This window comes from Buteo buteo, chromosome 17, assembly GCF_964188355.1.
Source record: "Buteo buteo chromosome 17, bButBut1.hap1.1, whole genome shotgun sequence".
NCBI lineage: Eukaryota > Metazoa > Chordata > Aves > Accipitriformes > Accipitridae > Buteo > Buteo buteo.
Window position 1 is genome coordinate 3,820,070 of NC_134187.1, and position 15,045 is coordinate 3,835,114.

Here is a 15,045-nt window from a genome sequence, read left to right on the forward strand (position 1 = left end):
GTCGGGGGGTGAGGCCTCACCTCCCGGCTCCCAGCAGGTGAGGAGAAGTGCCACTAGGGGAAAAAAAAAAAAAAAAACAAGAGAAAAGACAGAAGGTGACTTAAAAATAAAAGCCTGCCTCACGACCTGAAGCGAGGAGGGCGCGGGGGCTGCCTGAGGAAAGCAGGGCGGGGAGAGAAGAGGGGCTGTGAGGGGGGAAGAGGGGCTGTGAGGGGGGAAGAGGGGCTGTGAGGGGGGAAGAGGGGCTGTGAGGGGGGGAGAGAAGAGGGGCTGTGAGGGGGGGGAAAAAAGGGGCTGTGGGGCTCGCTTGGGAGGGTGCTGTGCCTTCCCCAGGGCTCCGAGGGGGGGGTACGGCCGGGAAGCGGCGGGGCCGGGCTGTGTGGCCCCGCGGCCGCCTTCCCGCCCCGCCGAGCGTGTGGCGAGGGGCGCCGCCCACCCGCTCAGCCGAACGGCCGGCCGGCCGTCACACCAGCCCCCCGCCGCTTTCCTATTGGCTGGCTCTCCCCTGGTGCGAGGGCGCCTCCACCAATAAGCGCCCCGCCGGCCCACCGAGCCATGGGAAGGAGCGGGTTGATTGGCGGAGGGGGGCGGGGCAAAGGCGGCCCCGCCCGCCTCCGGTTAAGCACCGGGCGGCGGGGAAGGGGGGGGTTGCGGTGGGAGCGGGTGGCGGCGGCGGGGGAATGAGCGCGTCCCCCATGGAGCTGCTGAAGAAATGGCTGGGCCACCCCGAGGACATCTACAACCTGCTGCGGTTCAAGATGGGCGGCTACCGGGCCGTCATGCCGCGGATCGACCCGGTGAGCGGCACGGGATGCGCTTCGGTTCTATCCTTCGGTGCACCGGCTGGGGGGATGCGGTGCCGCGGTGGAGCGGGGACCGGGAGGAGGAGGAGGAGGAGGATGAGGATGGGGGGGCTGTCATCTCCCTGCGGCGTTGCCATGGGCGAGCGTTGCAGGGCCGCCGTCCGCAGTCACCGGCTGGGCTTTGCCGGTTTCGGTGCTTCGTTTCACCGGTTTCCGTGCTTCGTTACACCGGTTTCTGACTTTCCGTGCCTTGGCCCGGGGGGGGAGGGAGGGGGCCGGTCCCCTGCCCGCATTGCACCAGGCTCCGAGAAGACGCGCGGCCCCTCTGCTTTTGCAGCAGCTTCGTTAAACCCCGGCTCCGGTTTTATCGCACCGGCTCCGGTTTTATCGCACCGGTTTCAAGCTTTTTCCCGGGCCTTTCTCGCGGTTCCCGGTGCTTTCCGTGCAAGGGCCCCCGGTTGCGGGTAACGCCGGGCACCGAGCGGGTTAAGGGGGCGGGCCGGGGAAGGGTTTTGGGGGGGGGAAGGCGGAGCGGACCGCAGCCCCCCCCCCCCCGCCGTTCCCCATGGCGGCCAGCACTAAAGCCGTGTCCCTCTTCAAGCGGACTCTGGCTCTCTCCCCTCCTCGGGGTCCCCCCCGGGCTTTGGGGAGGTTACGGGGGAGGGTACAGCAGAGGGGTCCCCCGGCTGTGTCGGTGCCGGTCGCGGTGGTGGCCCCCCGCCTTCAGCCGCCCCCCCGGTGTGCCCCGTTCTCCCCGCAGGACTCGCTGGGTCGGGGTCTCCGTATCTGCTACCGCTACCTCAACCAGACCAGCCGCAGCTTCGCCGCCGTTATCCAGGCCCTGGACGGAGAGCTGCGGTGAGCCCGGAGCTGGGGGACCGGGGGGGGGACGGACACACAGCGTGGGGGGGTGCAGTGGGACCCCTGAGGCTGGGGTTCCCCGGGGCACGGTGGGTGCAATGGGTCCCCCTGAGACCGGGGCTTCTCAGGACACGGTGGGTGCAATGGGGCCCCCTCCCGAGACCGGGGGTGCCCAGGAGGTGGTGGGTGCAATGCCCCCCACCCCCGAGACCAGGGGTCCCTAGGATATGGGGGGTGCAATGGGACCCCCTAGACCAGGGGTCCCCAGGACACGGTGGGTGCAGTGCCCCCCCCCCCCCCCCCCCAAGACCAGGGCTGCCTAGGACTTGGTGGGTGCAACAGGCCCCCCCCGAGACTGGCACTCCTCGGGACACAGTGGGTGCAATGGGCCCCCCCCCCCGAGACCAGGACTCTCTGGGACACAGTGGGTGCAATGGGCCCCCCCCAAGACCAGGGCTCTCTGGGACACAGTGGGTGCAACGGGCCCCCCCCGAGACCAGGGCTCCCCGGGACACAGTGGGTGCAATGGGCCCCCCCCAAGACTAGGGCTCCCCTGGACACAGTGGGTGCAACGGGCCCCCCCCGAGACCAGGGCTCCCCTGGACACAGTGGGTGCAATGGGCCCCCCCCAAGACTAGGGCTCCCCGGGACACAGTGGGTGCAATGGGCCCCCCCCAAGACTAGGGCTCCCCGGGACACAGTGGGTGCAATGGGCCCCTAAGGCTGAGGGTCCCCAGGAGGCGGTGGGTGCAATCCCCCCCCCCCCCCGAGACCAGGGCTCCCCAGGACATGATGGGTGCAATGCCCCCCCAAGACCAAGTGCTCCCTGAGAGGTGGTGGGTGCAGTGGCCCCCCCCAATGCCAGGGCTCGCTGGCAGAACTGGCCAGGAGGTGGTCCGTGCAATGCCCCCATATGCTATAGCTGCTGGGAGGTGCTCCCTCTTCCCCCCCCCCGCCCCATGCAGCAATCACCGGCATACCGGGCTGAGCTGGCGGGGAGATGCTCCGTGCAGCCCCACCTCCTGCAGCTGGACGTGGGGTTTTTCACGTCCGCCGTAACGCATGTGTCCCCCGCCACGCCGGAGCTGGGTTGCTGGGACAAACGCTCCAGCTTTTCGGCCAGCAGACAGTTAAACGCGACGCCTGGCCGGGTGCTGTTTGTGACACCCTGGGAATGTGTCCTGGCGGTGCCAAGGCTGGCGCTGGCCTTCGGGCTGGCTTGGAAAGACGTGGCCCCACCGGTGGGAGGAGGTGAGCAAAAACCGGGGGCTGACCGAGGGTCTGGACGCTGCCTGGAAGGTGCTTTTGGAAGCAGCTGCCTCAAAACCTACGCCCTACGGAGGGGGCTCGCTGCGCGCTCGTTTTTTGCTGTGCAAATGTTGCTGACCCGTGCAGGAAAGCTTCGGATGGTAATAGTAACAGAGGATGCAAAGCTCCGCTGGTCTGGGGCCTTGTGCGTGTATATATGCTCTATATAATTCCTTATATTCATACAGTAATTACTGATTTCAGCATGTAGATCTCTCTCCAGTTAATCCCAAGCTGGATTAATTATCAAAATTAGAGGTTTCCAGAAGTTGCACCAGACGTGTCTAATGCTGCGGTTGTGACTCCGCCGAGCAGTTGCAGGTGGCAGCCTGAACGCTGGGTTATCTGTTGGGTTTCTGAGCCCTGGTTTGGCATTTTGGATGGTGCCCCATAGCTGTCACCCAGCATTTATGAAATGGTTGTCTGCAGCCTGTTTCACAGGAAAGGCAAAGAAATTCAGCGGTTTGGCCGGGGTTGCATGGAAAGGTATGAGTGGGGCCAAGAATTAAACTTTTTTTTCCATGCTTAGTATATTAGCTAATGTAGAAATTAAGAAAAAAAAAAAAGCCAATCAATAAAGCACCTTGAAACTTGTTAGCAGTTGTCAGTACGCAGTGTGCTTGCCTTGGTCTTCCTGCAGTTATCTGTCTTGTCTGTCTTTTCTTCAATCCTTACATTGCAGCTTGCCCGGATCAGGAAGGCTCCCTACCCTCAGGGCATAGAAACTTCTGCCTGGCATCCTAAAAATGCTATTGCTGGATCTTTGCAACCTACAGCTGTGCGGAGATTGCTGCTGAACTACAGCTGGCTCTGTAGTGGATTAGAAGAAATTAATTTTCAAAGTGCAGTAGCTCCACTGAAGAGTTTAGGGACAAAAGAGGGAAATGCAAAACAGGCAGAATATAGAAATGGGCAGAGCAGCAAGCTTACCGAAGGAATTAATTTTGCTGGATCACGTCAAAGAAGTGTTTTCTTTGATGTTAACCCCATTAGGGGGTTAAACTGAACCCCTGTGGTTACAGGCTGCTTCATATTTGCCTCTGTGCTTGCTGGTTGAAGGAGCTGGTGGTGTAGGATTCAAACATTAGAACAATCACGTCGTGCTGAGAAGCGCAGCACTGCCCGGGGTCCGCTCCCGAGCGCGGTGTCCTACACCCCAGCCCGCTCCCCTCCCCTGCCACAATTTTGTTTGCAGCTTCTCTGGAGTGAAATCTCCTTGTTTGAAGGCTGGGGAAGCGTGAAGCTCTTGCTCCCTGTTTCGCATCCCTGCTCCCAGGAGAGTTTCCATGCGTTTCCCAAGGAGTGCTGGAAAATGGAGAGTTTCTTGATGATCGCTTGGAGCGATGCTCCCCAGGCTAGTGCACACGGAGTTGAGCTAAAATGTTTGCTTTCTTCTTGCTTATTTTTTTTGGCCCCTAAACCATGTGTTTTGCTGGCCAGGGCCCTGTCCAGCCTGTTGCTCCACAGTTAGGGAAGCGTTTTCTCGGAAGGTGGGAAGCTCAAAACTGCAGCTTCATTGGCAGCTGAACCAACATCATAACTGGTGGTGGTGGCGAGGAGTTACAAGCCAACGTCCCAGCTCCTCTCCTGCGGTGGAGAGGAGGAGAGGGATGCTCCTGCCTTCCCCTGCTGCCGGCCCCGTGGTCCTGCCTGTCCCTGGGACCCTTCAGGATCAATTCCTGCAGGTTTAGCTGCTTTGCGGAGAGGACCAGCCTTGTGCTCGCAGAGGGTGAATGTGATGGCGAGGAGAAAAGAGAAAAAGAGACCTCCTCGCCTGGGAAAGGGGGAGCTGCGCCTAGGACAGAGCTGGAGCTTGAGCCCGGAGATGAAACCGGGTTTGCTCTTTGGAAGCAGGCGCTTCCAGTTGTGCAAAGGGGAGGTAATGCCGGAGCGTCCTCTTCCCAGTGCTGTCACGCACGTTTTCTGGTGAAGACTGTGCAGGCTTTGGTTGGCTCCTGTCATCCCTGTGGATCTCAGGTTGGAGCCCAGCTGGGACCATGGTGCCTGGGAACCCTGCAGAGAAATGGGGAGCTGCGGGCAGACCACGCTCACTGTGTAGTTGTTTTTATGGTCTTCTATTTCATAGAATAGTTTGGGTTGGGAGGACCTTTAAAGGTCATCTAGTCCAACCCCACTGCAATGAGCAGGGACATCTTCAACTAGATCAGGTCGCTCAGATCCCCGTCCAACCTGAGCTTGGATGATTCCAGGGATGGGGCAGCTACCACCTCTCTGGGCAACCCGTTCCAGTGTTTCACCATCCTCATCATAAAAAATTTCCCCCTTTGATTTGCCCAAATTGCCACGGAGCTAAAATCAGTATACAATGGAAGCTAGGGGTGCAGTTAAGGTTTGGATGCAGAAGTGGGGTTAAATAACTATTTGAACTATGCTGGGCTCTGGAGTTATCACTAGCTCTTTCCTTGGCACAGTATCAGTGTGATAGGTGCTTCTGGGATGGCATTTCAGGGTCTGCTCTGCCTTTCTTGGTTGCTGCCAGTGGAAGTCACTGCTGAAGCCGGGTAGGAGTCCTGGGCACTTGCATCGTGTTGGATGAATGTTTGCACCCTGGTTGAAATGGAATAACTCGGTCATGCAAAGGAACGGGAGAGCACCGGGGAGCTACTCTGAGCACTCAGATGTGTGGTGTGACAGAGGTATTAAATACCCTTCGATTAAGCAAAAAATGCCAAATTTAACAGTTTTGGCTTTAGAAGCCTGTCAGTTTTCCCTGGCTGCTTAACCACTGCTTGCATGTTGTCATCCCAGGAGAGCAATGCTTTTGTCTAGTAATTAATGCTTAAGCAGTCCAAGCTAGTTTCCATTTGTCAAACAATTAATAAACACATCATCTCCTTGACGTATCACTCTGCTCATTTAGCGCTAGAGGATTTTATATAAATCCTGGATTTGGAGCTGGTGTTTCTTGCCATCAGGACTTTTTTTTTTTTTTTTTTGCTTCAGCTGCAGAAATGGGGAGCTCGCATGTGGAAGGCAGGGGCAATGGGGACCAAGAGGGGAAGCAGGTCTCCAGCAGCTTTCCGCTGGGGTGCTTGGACATGTGGGCTGGCTCCAGCATCTTGTGCATGGAGATTTAAAAATACGGGGTGTTTTGGCTCTGTCTGCCAGTCCTGACATTCCTGTTGTACAGTAAGGGACCCCCTTGTTCCCCCCCAAACAGGATAAAAGCGTGCTGGGTGCAGAGAAGGGGAAGTGTTAGGAAAAGTACACCCGCTTTTTTTCCCCTTCCTTATTTTGCATTTGCTTTTTCCAATAAGCTGACCTCAGGCTCTGTCCTCTGGGTCCTGGTGAGTGCTGGCCTTGCTTGCAGGGTTGGATCTGGCAGTGCCCTACCCTGCCCAGGGAGACCTTCCAGGTCCGTCCCTTCCCCGATACGCATCTTAGAAAGCCAAAAGCCATGCTGTAGCTCTCTGCACGAAGGGAGAAACCTGGTTTTCCTAACCCAGCTCAGGCAGGCTGCAGCTTTGGCAGCAGTCAGCCTGTGGGGAGGTTGTGCGGAGGCACGTCTTGCTCAGAGCGGAGATTCAAGGAGATGAAGAGCGCGGAGGGTGGGAAGCGCTGCTGTTGGTGCTTTCCATCCCTAACCTGCTCCTGCGACCCCGGGGTTTGAGCAGCACGTTTCTAACGCGTGCATTTTGTGTTCCTGCACTGCAAGGGACAGCCACTGTCCCTAGATGAGGGCTGAGCAACCTGATCTGGTTGAAGATGTCCCTGCTCATGGCAGGGGGTTGGACTAGATGACCTTGACAGGTCCCTTCCAACCCAAACCATTCTAGGATTTGACGGAAGAGGGATTGGACGCGGGCATCTTTTGACCAAAGCTGGTTTCCAAACTGTAGGAGACACTGGGATACAATGGTGGGGGCTGGGAAGTTTTTCACATCGCGGCTTTCCTCTCTACTCGGTGGCTGAAGTACTGTATTGCTTGAAACGTGAAAGCGTGCTTGTGTCACCCAAGGCATCGACGACCTGGTGGTGCCAGTGCGTGTTGTGTTGAGTTGGAAGCACCTCTGCCAAAGGCTTTGTGGTTAATCTAAGCTGTTTGTCCTGCCTAATAGGCAATCCCAAGTAAGGGATGATTGTTTTTTCTCCCCTTCCCAGACATGCCGTCTGTATATTCTACCTAGTTCTTCGTGCCCTGGACACTATAGAGGATGACATGACCATCAGCTTAGATGTAAAGGTTCCGATGCTGCACGAGTTTCACTCTTATCTCTATCAACCAGAGTGGAAATACATGGAGAGCAAGGAGAAGGACCGGCAGGTGCTCGAGGACTTCCCAACGGTAAGACGTCCACCTCGTTGCTTCAGCTGCCTCGTGTCACCTTTGCGTGCGCGGTTGTCTCTCCACGTTACGCCTGAGCTCGGTCAGTCCCTGGTGAGCCCGTAGCTCTTCCAAAGAGCTACATCACCTGCACGCGGGGCTGGATGCAGAGCTGGAGCGAGAAACCCAAACATTGTGCAACTCTCTATACGAGCCAGAGGTAATCTGGCTGTGGAAAAGTGCCAGCTCTAAAAAGCGGCTTTTTGCCTCCCCTATTGGAAGAGTAAACGACCGTCGCCTCGTGGAGAGCGGTTCGCGTTTGTTGCCCAACGCTGTGCGTTGCCTGGGTTGGGTGTCCTGTGACCCCCAACAGATAGGGAGAGGAGGAGAACTTGTCTGGCATTCGGCTTATGGATGGACCAGCGTTTGTAGCGGTCCTGCAGGAGCCGCTCTAGGCTTACAGGAGTCTGTCTGCAAATCTGTGACATGCCTATAAGATAAAAAGCACCTTCACTGTTAGTAGCAATACTTCCCAAGCGCTGCCTGGGGATTGCTTGGGGTCAGAAGCTCCTCAGGGGCCAGGCTGGGCTCTGCTGAGTGGGGATGGAGACATCTGGTTTCAGTGAGGGCTCAAGGACTGGCCCTTGGTAGATGCTGCAGGTCTGCCCTTGCTCACATTGATCAAGAACAGCTGGGTTTATTTTTTAGGGTTTTTTTTAAGCTCTGTTTGAGAAAAAAAATATAATGGTTATAGTGAGGAGCATTTCATTTTCGGAGGAAGTTCTGTTTTATTCAGCTTTTTACCATTTTAAATTTATTCTACCCTTACCGGGCTTTTCCTAACAGTGGGAATGAGATAATTGTTAGGGAAACTGAGGTGTGTTGTAACTTTTGGTGCTCAGCCTTGGGATAGCAGGGGCGTGTGCTATAGGAGATCGCTGTGTCAGGGGATTCTTGATGTATATAGTGATAGAGATATGGTAGGTATGCCAATGGCTTGGTACTTTAGAAAAGCTTTTGAGAAGGTATTTATGGCACCTCGTTGTTCTCTCTTGGTGCGTATGTGTTATTCACCTGGGCAATCTGAGTTCATGTGCAGGTATGATATTAATAATACTTGGTAGAGGTGTGCTTGCAGGTCCCGCTTCTCTGTGTAATGGATTGAAGCCATTGAGACAGAAGCAGAGCCGATACGCTTATTTTACAGACAGACAGACACAGGGCAAGGACATTCCAGCAGCCATGGATAGAGTCAGGAGGAGAGCCCGGATCTGCAGTGGTGTCTGAGCTGTAATCATTCGGACCGCTGTCCTTATCAGAAACACACCCTGGGCTGGCTGCAGTTACCCACTGATGGACAGTAAAGCTCAGCACAATAAAACGTGATGCTCCACAGGTTTGGGAAGGGGAGGATGAACTTTTAAATTATTTTCAGTGTGAGAGCAATCGAGTCACTGAATCATATTGTTGGACATGCAGAAGGGTTTCACACTTTCTGGGTTGCTTGATGCCTTTCCAGTTGTGCAAAACGTGCCCTGTGGAGCCAGAACTGGAGAGGGCTCAAGAGAACAGAGGACCAGAAACCTCCCCGTCTTTTCCTGTGGTTGGCATGATGGAGTGCTCTCACAAATTAAAAAAAAACCAACTCTGTGCACCAAGCGTAGCTAGTTTTGTCCTGCAGCTCCCAGATGATACCAGTCCAAGGCTATGGAGCCTTCCCAAAAATATTGCTGTGTCTGATCTACCGCCAGAGACCGTACCGTTTAGACTGAGAACAGGCTGAGTCTGTGCTTTAAGGGCCTTGAAACAGTTCTGGTTGTGGGAGTTGTCCTAGACCTCCAGCCAGGGTGGGATAAGAGCCTGGTAAACAGTCTTTTTCTGATTTCTTTATAAATGTTGAGCTTTGCTATTTTTTCCTGACGCTGTCTTTTTTTTTCCTCGTGGTGGTTTGTGCTGCAGATCTCCATGGAGTTCAGGAAGCTGTCAAAGGTCTACCAGGATGTGATTTCAGATATTTGCCACAAGATGGGTGTCGGGATGGCGGAGTTCTTGGAGAAGAAGGTGGACTCTCAGCATGAGTGGGATAAGGTAAGTCAGCCCGGACAGACGAGCGGACTGAATGTGAGTAGGGTCCACCTCGTCTCTGTGGAAAGGAGAGACAGAGCATCCCTGAGGGAAGAGAGGGTTCAGCCGGTTGAGGGAGGCTGTGTGGGCTTGGGAAGGCTTTGAGAGACTGCTGGTCCTGTGGTTATCAGGAAGATGGTGTGGATTGTCGGTGTTGCCCACCAGCACGTGTTTTGGGTGAACCATCATGTCAGCTGTTCCCCTGTGGTCAGTTCATCAGCTGCTGGAAAGGCAGAGTGGCATCTTGGTGGGACATCCTTGGTGTTTGCTGGGCAAGGGAAAGCTAAGGCATCCCTGGGAGGGCCATGAGAACCTGCAGAAAATGTACCGTCAATTATCTCTTGAGCATCACTTTTGTAAAACTCAATGTGGCAAATAGGCAGCTCTTTGTAATTGCTCCTTTTATCTTGTTTTTTTTCTGCCCCTTCCCCTCTCGGTGCCTCGCAGTATTGTCACTACGTTGCTGGGCTGGTGGGGATAGGACTTTCCCGTCTCTTCTCTGCATCAGAGCTAGAAGACCCTATCGTCGGGCAGGACACGGAGCTGGCCAACTCCATGGGCCTCTTCCTGCAGAAAACGAACATTATCCGTGACTATCTGGAGGACCAGCTGGAGGGAAGGGAGTTCTGGCCCAGAGAGGTGAGGGGAAACACCGCTTTGGGGTGAGCGTTTCTGCTGTGCCTTTTGGGAAATGCGCTAAGACTGAAGGTACTGTCGTTGCTGCTCTGATACAGTGAGTTGCATCCTCTCTTTGGGGGAGTTCCTGCTGGAATTTCCTTTGAAACACACAAAGCCAGGGTTTTTTCCCCACTGTTTGTTGGTGTCCCTTGACAGTCTTTCATACTTCTGTCCAAGACCTGTAATGGATGGAGCCAACCATCCGTGCTTGCCAGGACACCTGTCTCAGGAATGCATTACAGGATGCATAGCAGAAGCTGCACAGCTAAAATTGTGTTGTCTCTCATGTCCCTTTAAATCAAAGTTAACAGGAGGGACTTGACGGTCTGCTTTAATTTTATTAAGACCCTAGAGTAAAACTATGCTGCATAAGATCGCTACTGTTGGTTGTACATCTTCTTGATAATAACAGTTCTTCTAATGGCAGCTGGCTGAGAAGTTCCACATCTATCTACAGCTTTCTGGGTAGAGATGTGGGGATGAGGTGATGTCTCCCCACACTGCCGAGAACTTGTTGCGCAGCTTTTTTCCCCTCTCTGTTATGTTGGTTCTAGGAATGAGGGATGGTAAGACGGGGTGAGACCTCAAGAGGTTACCTAATCTGTCCCCAAAGGCAGGATCGGCTCTGCCTGTGCCTGACAGATGCTTGTCTGCTCTTTTTGAGGCCCTCCAAGAATTTTTCTCTCCCTTTTCCATGTGGCTTACCTGTCTCGTAGAGCATTTCTTGATCTCAGCCTGATGTGTGAAGTGTCTTTTCCTCACCCTGCCTAGAGAAGATGTGGATTTGAGTTGCATCGTCCTCCTTTGCAATCCCTTTGTATATGCAAAGGCCACTGTCATGTCCCACAGCTTGCCCACCCTTCTGTTTTTTTAGCCTAGTAAGCCCAAATCCTTCAAGGCTTTCATGGGTCTCTGGTGGTTCTTGGCACTCTCCCAGACCTCAGACTGTTATTGATGTCTCTCTTACGGCATAAATGTACCTTCCAACTTGTGAGTCCTTATCTTAATGTTTAGGTTTGGAGCAGATACGCAAAGAAGCTGTCGGATCTTGCCAAACCAGAAAACATTGATATGGCTGTCCAGTGTCTGAATGAGCTCATCACCAACGCCCTCCACCATGTCCCTGATGTCCTCACATACTTATCCCGCCTGAAAAACCAAAGTGTCTTCAACTTCTGCGCTATCCCCCAGGTGAGTCATGTTCTCAGGTGGTTCTTCATTGTCTGCAGCCCAGCTGATGAGAAGTTGGAGGTGAAGGAGGTTACGTATCATATCAGCATTAGCCTGTTTATTCTCCATCTCTTCTATCTCTTCCTTCTTTCCTGGTACCTACCGTTTCTGCTGTCGGTGAGATTGTGGCTCCATTCCGGAGTGTCTTGCCATCGATTTCACTAGGGCCAAGGTTACTGCCTTGGCAAGCTCCTCACAATGCGGTAAGGGCTCTTTGTGTTTCTCCTTAGGTGATGGCTATTGCCACGCTGGCTGCCTGCTATAACAACAAGCAGGTGTTCAGGGGCGTCGTGAAGATCCGGAAGGGACAAGCTGTCACTCTAATGATGGATGCCACAAACATACAAGCTGTCAAAGCCATCATGTACCAGTACGTGGAAGAGGTAAGTCGAGCAGTTTGCTTTGAGTCATTTCTGGCTGGTCCTGTCCTCATTCCTGGTGTGGAATTGGGAGGACATGTGAATCTGTTAATCCTTTCCTTACATCTCTAAGTCAGTTCAGTGGTGCCAGGACACAGTGACCCCGATGTGGTTTTGGCTTGGACCCAACTGGGTGCTTGGTGTGTTCCCTTGAACGTGCCCTTGGTCTGTGCCTGTGTTGGGAGGCAGAGACGGAGGTCCTGCCGTCCTTTTGGTGGAGAACCAGAGGAGTCAGCTGTCACAGCACGGGACTTCCCTTGTCCTCTGTGTCTGCTCAGCCCCTTTCCCACAACATACTTCTTCTGAACTGGGTACCTCATCTCCCCATGGGCCGCTCCAGTGAGCGGTCTTCTTTTCTCGGTGTCTGTAGTTGCAGCTGGCAGCACGATGTGGTGGTTGTTTCCTTGTGCTCCACGGCCAACAGTAAATGAGGGCAGCTCTTTGCATGTTGTTAAAGCAGTGGGACCCCTGGCTTCAGGGTACTGTGGAGACTAAAAGTTCACCTGGAGGAACAACTGGTGGATGGATTCATGGGAGAAAAAAAATCCCAACAAACACCCAAGAAAAGCAAAACCCAAATCCATCGTGGGCTGTTCAGTAAAAACATGTTGCTTCTGCATCAGGGAGACCCCAAACCATGGGTTATTAGAGCTCCCTTTGCAGGCTGGCCAACCCCATGGCAAGGGACAGTGACATCTTAGGGTCTCTGCTTGTGCATGTGTCCCTAAGACTCATGCAAACAAGTATCTCAAAGACCATCAGGTTTGCAGACCGTGATGAGAAAACCCCAAAGAACCTGGGGTTATCTAATGGAGGTGGCCATTGCCTGGCAGTCACACCGGCTGCTGGCCACACTGGGGTGTCCTCACTGGTTTGGGGTGGGCTGCAGCACACCGGCGGTGAGTGAGGATAGCTGGGCAAGAACCGCTGGCCCCAGCAACGCCACTGGTGGTTGAGGGATTGTGTCTGAGGCCGTGTGGTCCATCTCCCATCGTGGGGTGCCCTCAAGAGGCTGCTTGGCTTAATGCACCTCTCAAGGGAAACGGACCGTGGCCCCATCCAGCCATCCCTTGCAGCTGGTCCTTGCTCCATGGCAGACCACCGCTGAGGTTGCTGTTGAGGACACAGCGGTCCCTGAAGGCTTCCTCTTCCACCCGGTGGTCCCGTTTGTCTCCTCAGCCTTGGGTGGGCACCGTTAACTCCTCCTTCCTCCTTCCCCAGATCTACCAGAAGATCCCAAGCACGGACCCATCATCCAACAAGACGCAGCAGGTCATCGCCTCCATCCGCACCATGAGCTTGCCCGGCGGCCCCATGGCGTCGCGCCACCACTATTCCCCCATCTACCTGTCGTGCGCCATGCTCCTGGCCGCCCTGAGCTGGCAGTACCTCAGCACCATCTCCAAGGCCACCGAGGAGTACGTCCAGGCGGGCGAGAACTGATGGGCAAGCGGGTGGCCGGGGGGGAAGAGATGGTCGGTGGACGGGCGGCGGAGGCAGGAGGCTCTTCGTTCCCTGCCGGTGGGGATGGCCAGGCACCGGGGTGCCACGGGGCCTGGGACGGTGACGAGGACGGGACGCCGGTGAGCTGCAGCCCCGGGGCGATGGTGCGGCATTGCCGGACTCCGCTCCTCACCCCCCTTGCCGTCTGCTTGGATGGTTACAACCACTAACCGGAGTCTTATTGTTTGGGGTTGAATTTTTATTTTTATTTTTTTTCCCCCTTCTTTCCTGTTGGGACGGTTTACCTGATTTTTTTTTTTTATTTTTTTTTTTGGTTAGGATGGTTTTTAAATAGGAACTCCAGTTGCCTCTTTTCTTGCTTGAGATTTGAGACACCTTTCCAGCTCAGAGCTGAGCAAAACCTGGGTTTTGCCTCCCTTTCTTAGGCAGCCTCTTCCCCATCGCCTCTAGTGCCTGCTCCGCACTGGAAGGACACTGCTTCAGCCGGGAGAGGAACGTGCTTCCTTATCCAGGGAAAAAGCTCTGGCCACCTTCTGGCCCTCAACCCAGGCTGGTTGACATCCTGCAGCCTGGAGACAGGGAGAGGCAATTTCACATTTCTGGTGTTGGGCTGAAGGAAGCTGCTAGGCTTGAAACAAGCCCTTTTAATGTTAAATAACAGAGGTGGGATGCTCTGTCCACTTTAACGTGCCCCTAGCTGAAAGCCATCTATTGCAGCTCCCTGCCCTCTGGCAGACGGCACCCTGCACTTGCAAAGCTTTGTGTTTTAGCGGCTGTGGGGGTGGTTCAAAGGAGAAGGGAGCTGCTGAGCTGATAACCCCATGCCCGACTCCACTGCAGGGTCTGGGCTCTGCCCAAAGGCAGCGGCGATCCCTGCCACGGGCTGGGAAGGCTTGAGCCACCGAGGAGAGGGCCTGGGTGGGTTTCCCTGGGTTTTTCCCCACTTGGCTCTAGCTCAGGAGGATGCTTTGGGTTAGACGGACGTGTAACTGGAATTGGCTTCCACTGCTGTTTTGAAACACATCAGCCTGGACTTACACGTGGGCTGTGTACCTCCTGGGAACAGCTTGGGTGAGAAGAAACAACACTTTAAAGGCAAGTCCCGTTTTCCTGGGGTGGAGTTTTGTTTTCTTGGTCCCTATCGCCCCCAAATGCTGTTTTGCCTTTGTGAAGGAGAGGACAGCCTGTGTCCTGGTGCAGGACGGAGCCAAGTCTACCAGGTATGGTGTGGTGGCCTTTGCAAGGCCAAGCGGACATGGCCAGACTGTTACTCAGAGGGAGGACCCCTACTCCACAAGTACCAATGTAGATAGTTTTAAGCTGTTGTTCAAGATAACTTGCGGTAGCTCTCTTTGTGCAGCTTCCTGTCTTGTTGAAATTAAAGTTTTCTTTGGGAAAAAAAAAAGGTAATTTTTTCTACCTGTCATTTCTTTTACAATGGTAATTCCCCACCATGCTACAAGTTACAAGCCCTCAGCTCAGATGAAACGGAGGTGCTTCCTTGCTGCCACTTACAGGCATCACAGTAAAGCCTTGTGTGCCAAAGGAATAATTGTAACCAAGGTGAGAGTCTGCTGAAGGTCAGTAAATTAACTTTTAACGGACCTTGCCCTGCAGCCAGGCTCTCCAGTGCCTTGGTGCATCCTCCTCCCCGTGCAGAGATGCTGGGGGCAGTCCTGGCTCCACTCTGGTCCATGTTGAAGCACCCTCCCCATCACCAGGAGTAGGCAATGCCCAGGGGCTGCTCAGGAGTTGGCACAAGTCACTTTGGCCATACTGGTGACAGTGGACTGGGCTAGGACTGACCACACTTGCATGAAGACAAAAGGGTCTCACCTGGCTTCCACAATGCACAGAACAGGAGATTAGGCTG

The 15,045-nt window shown here is 54.6% G+C and overlaps 1 protein-coding gene across 2 annotated transcripts; it reads left to right on the forward strand.

Moving 5' to 3' along the window:
* Window positions 1-646: 646 nt before the first annotated feature.
* FDFT1 (farnesyl-diphosphate farnesyltransferase 1) lies at window positions 647-15,040 on the forward strand. Of its 2 annotated transcripts, XM_075048945.1 has the most exons (8): window positions 647-797; window positions 1,564-1,661; window positions 7,095-7,278; window positions 9,217-9,345; window positions 9,829-10,020; window positions 11,074-11,250; window positions 11,520-11,672; window positions 12,930-15,040. In XM_075048945.1, exons 1-8 carry the CDS (start codon window positions 681-683, stop codon window positions 13,149-13,151), a joined length of 1,272 nt encoding a protein of 423 aa, XP_074905046.1. In that variant the 5' UTR covers window positions 647-680; the 3' UTR covers window positions 13,152-15,040. The 2 variants fall into 2 exon arrangements, with proteins under 2 accessions (XP_074905046.1, XP_074905044.1); XM_075048943.1 differs by lacking the exon at window positions 647-797 and having other exon boundaries at window positions 1,369-1,661.
* The last annotated feature ends 5 nt before the right edge of the window (window positions 15,041-15,045 follow it).

Excerpts from the sequence above, each read along its gene's own strand:
- FDFT1 (XM_075048943.1), top strand. The coding sequence starts at position 1,369 with ATGGCGGCCAGCACTAAAGCCGTGTCCCTCTTCAAGCGGACTCTGGCT. Across the intron at positions 7,279-9,216 it reads TGCTCGAGGACTTCCCAACG|ATCTCCATGGAGTTCAGGAA; the intron begins GTAAGACGTCCA and ends TTTGTGCTGCAG. Across the intron at positions 11,673-12,929 it reads TGTACCAGTACGTGGAAGAG|ATCTACCAGAAGATCCCAAG; the intron begins GTAAGTCGAGCA and ends CTCCTTCCCCAG.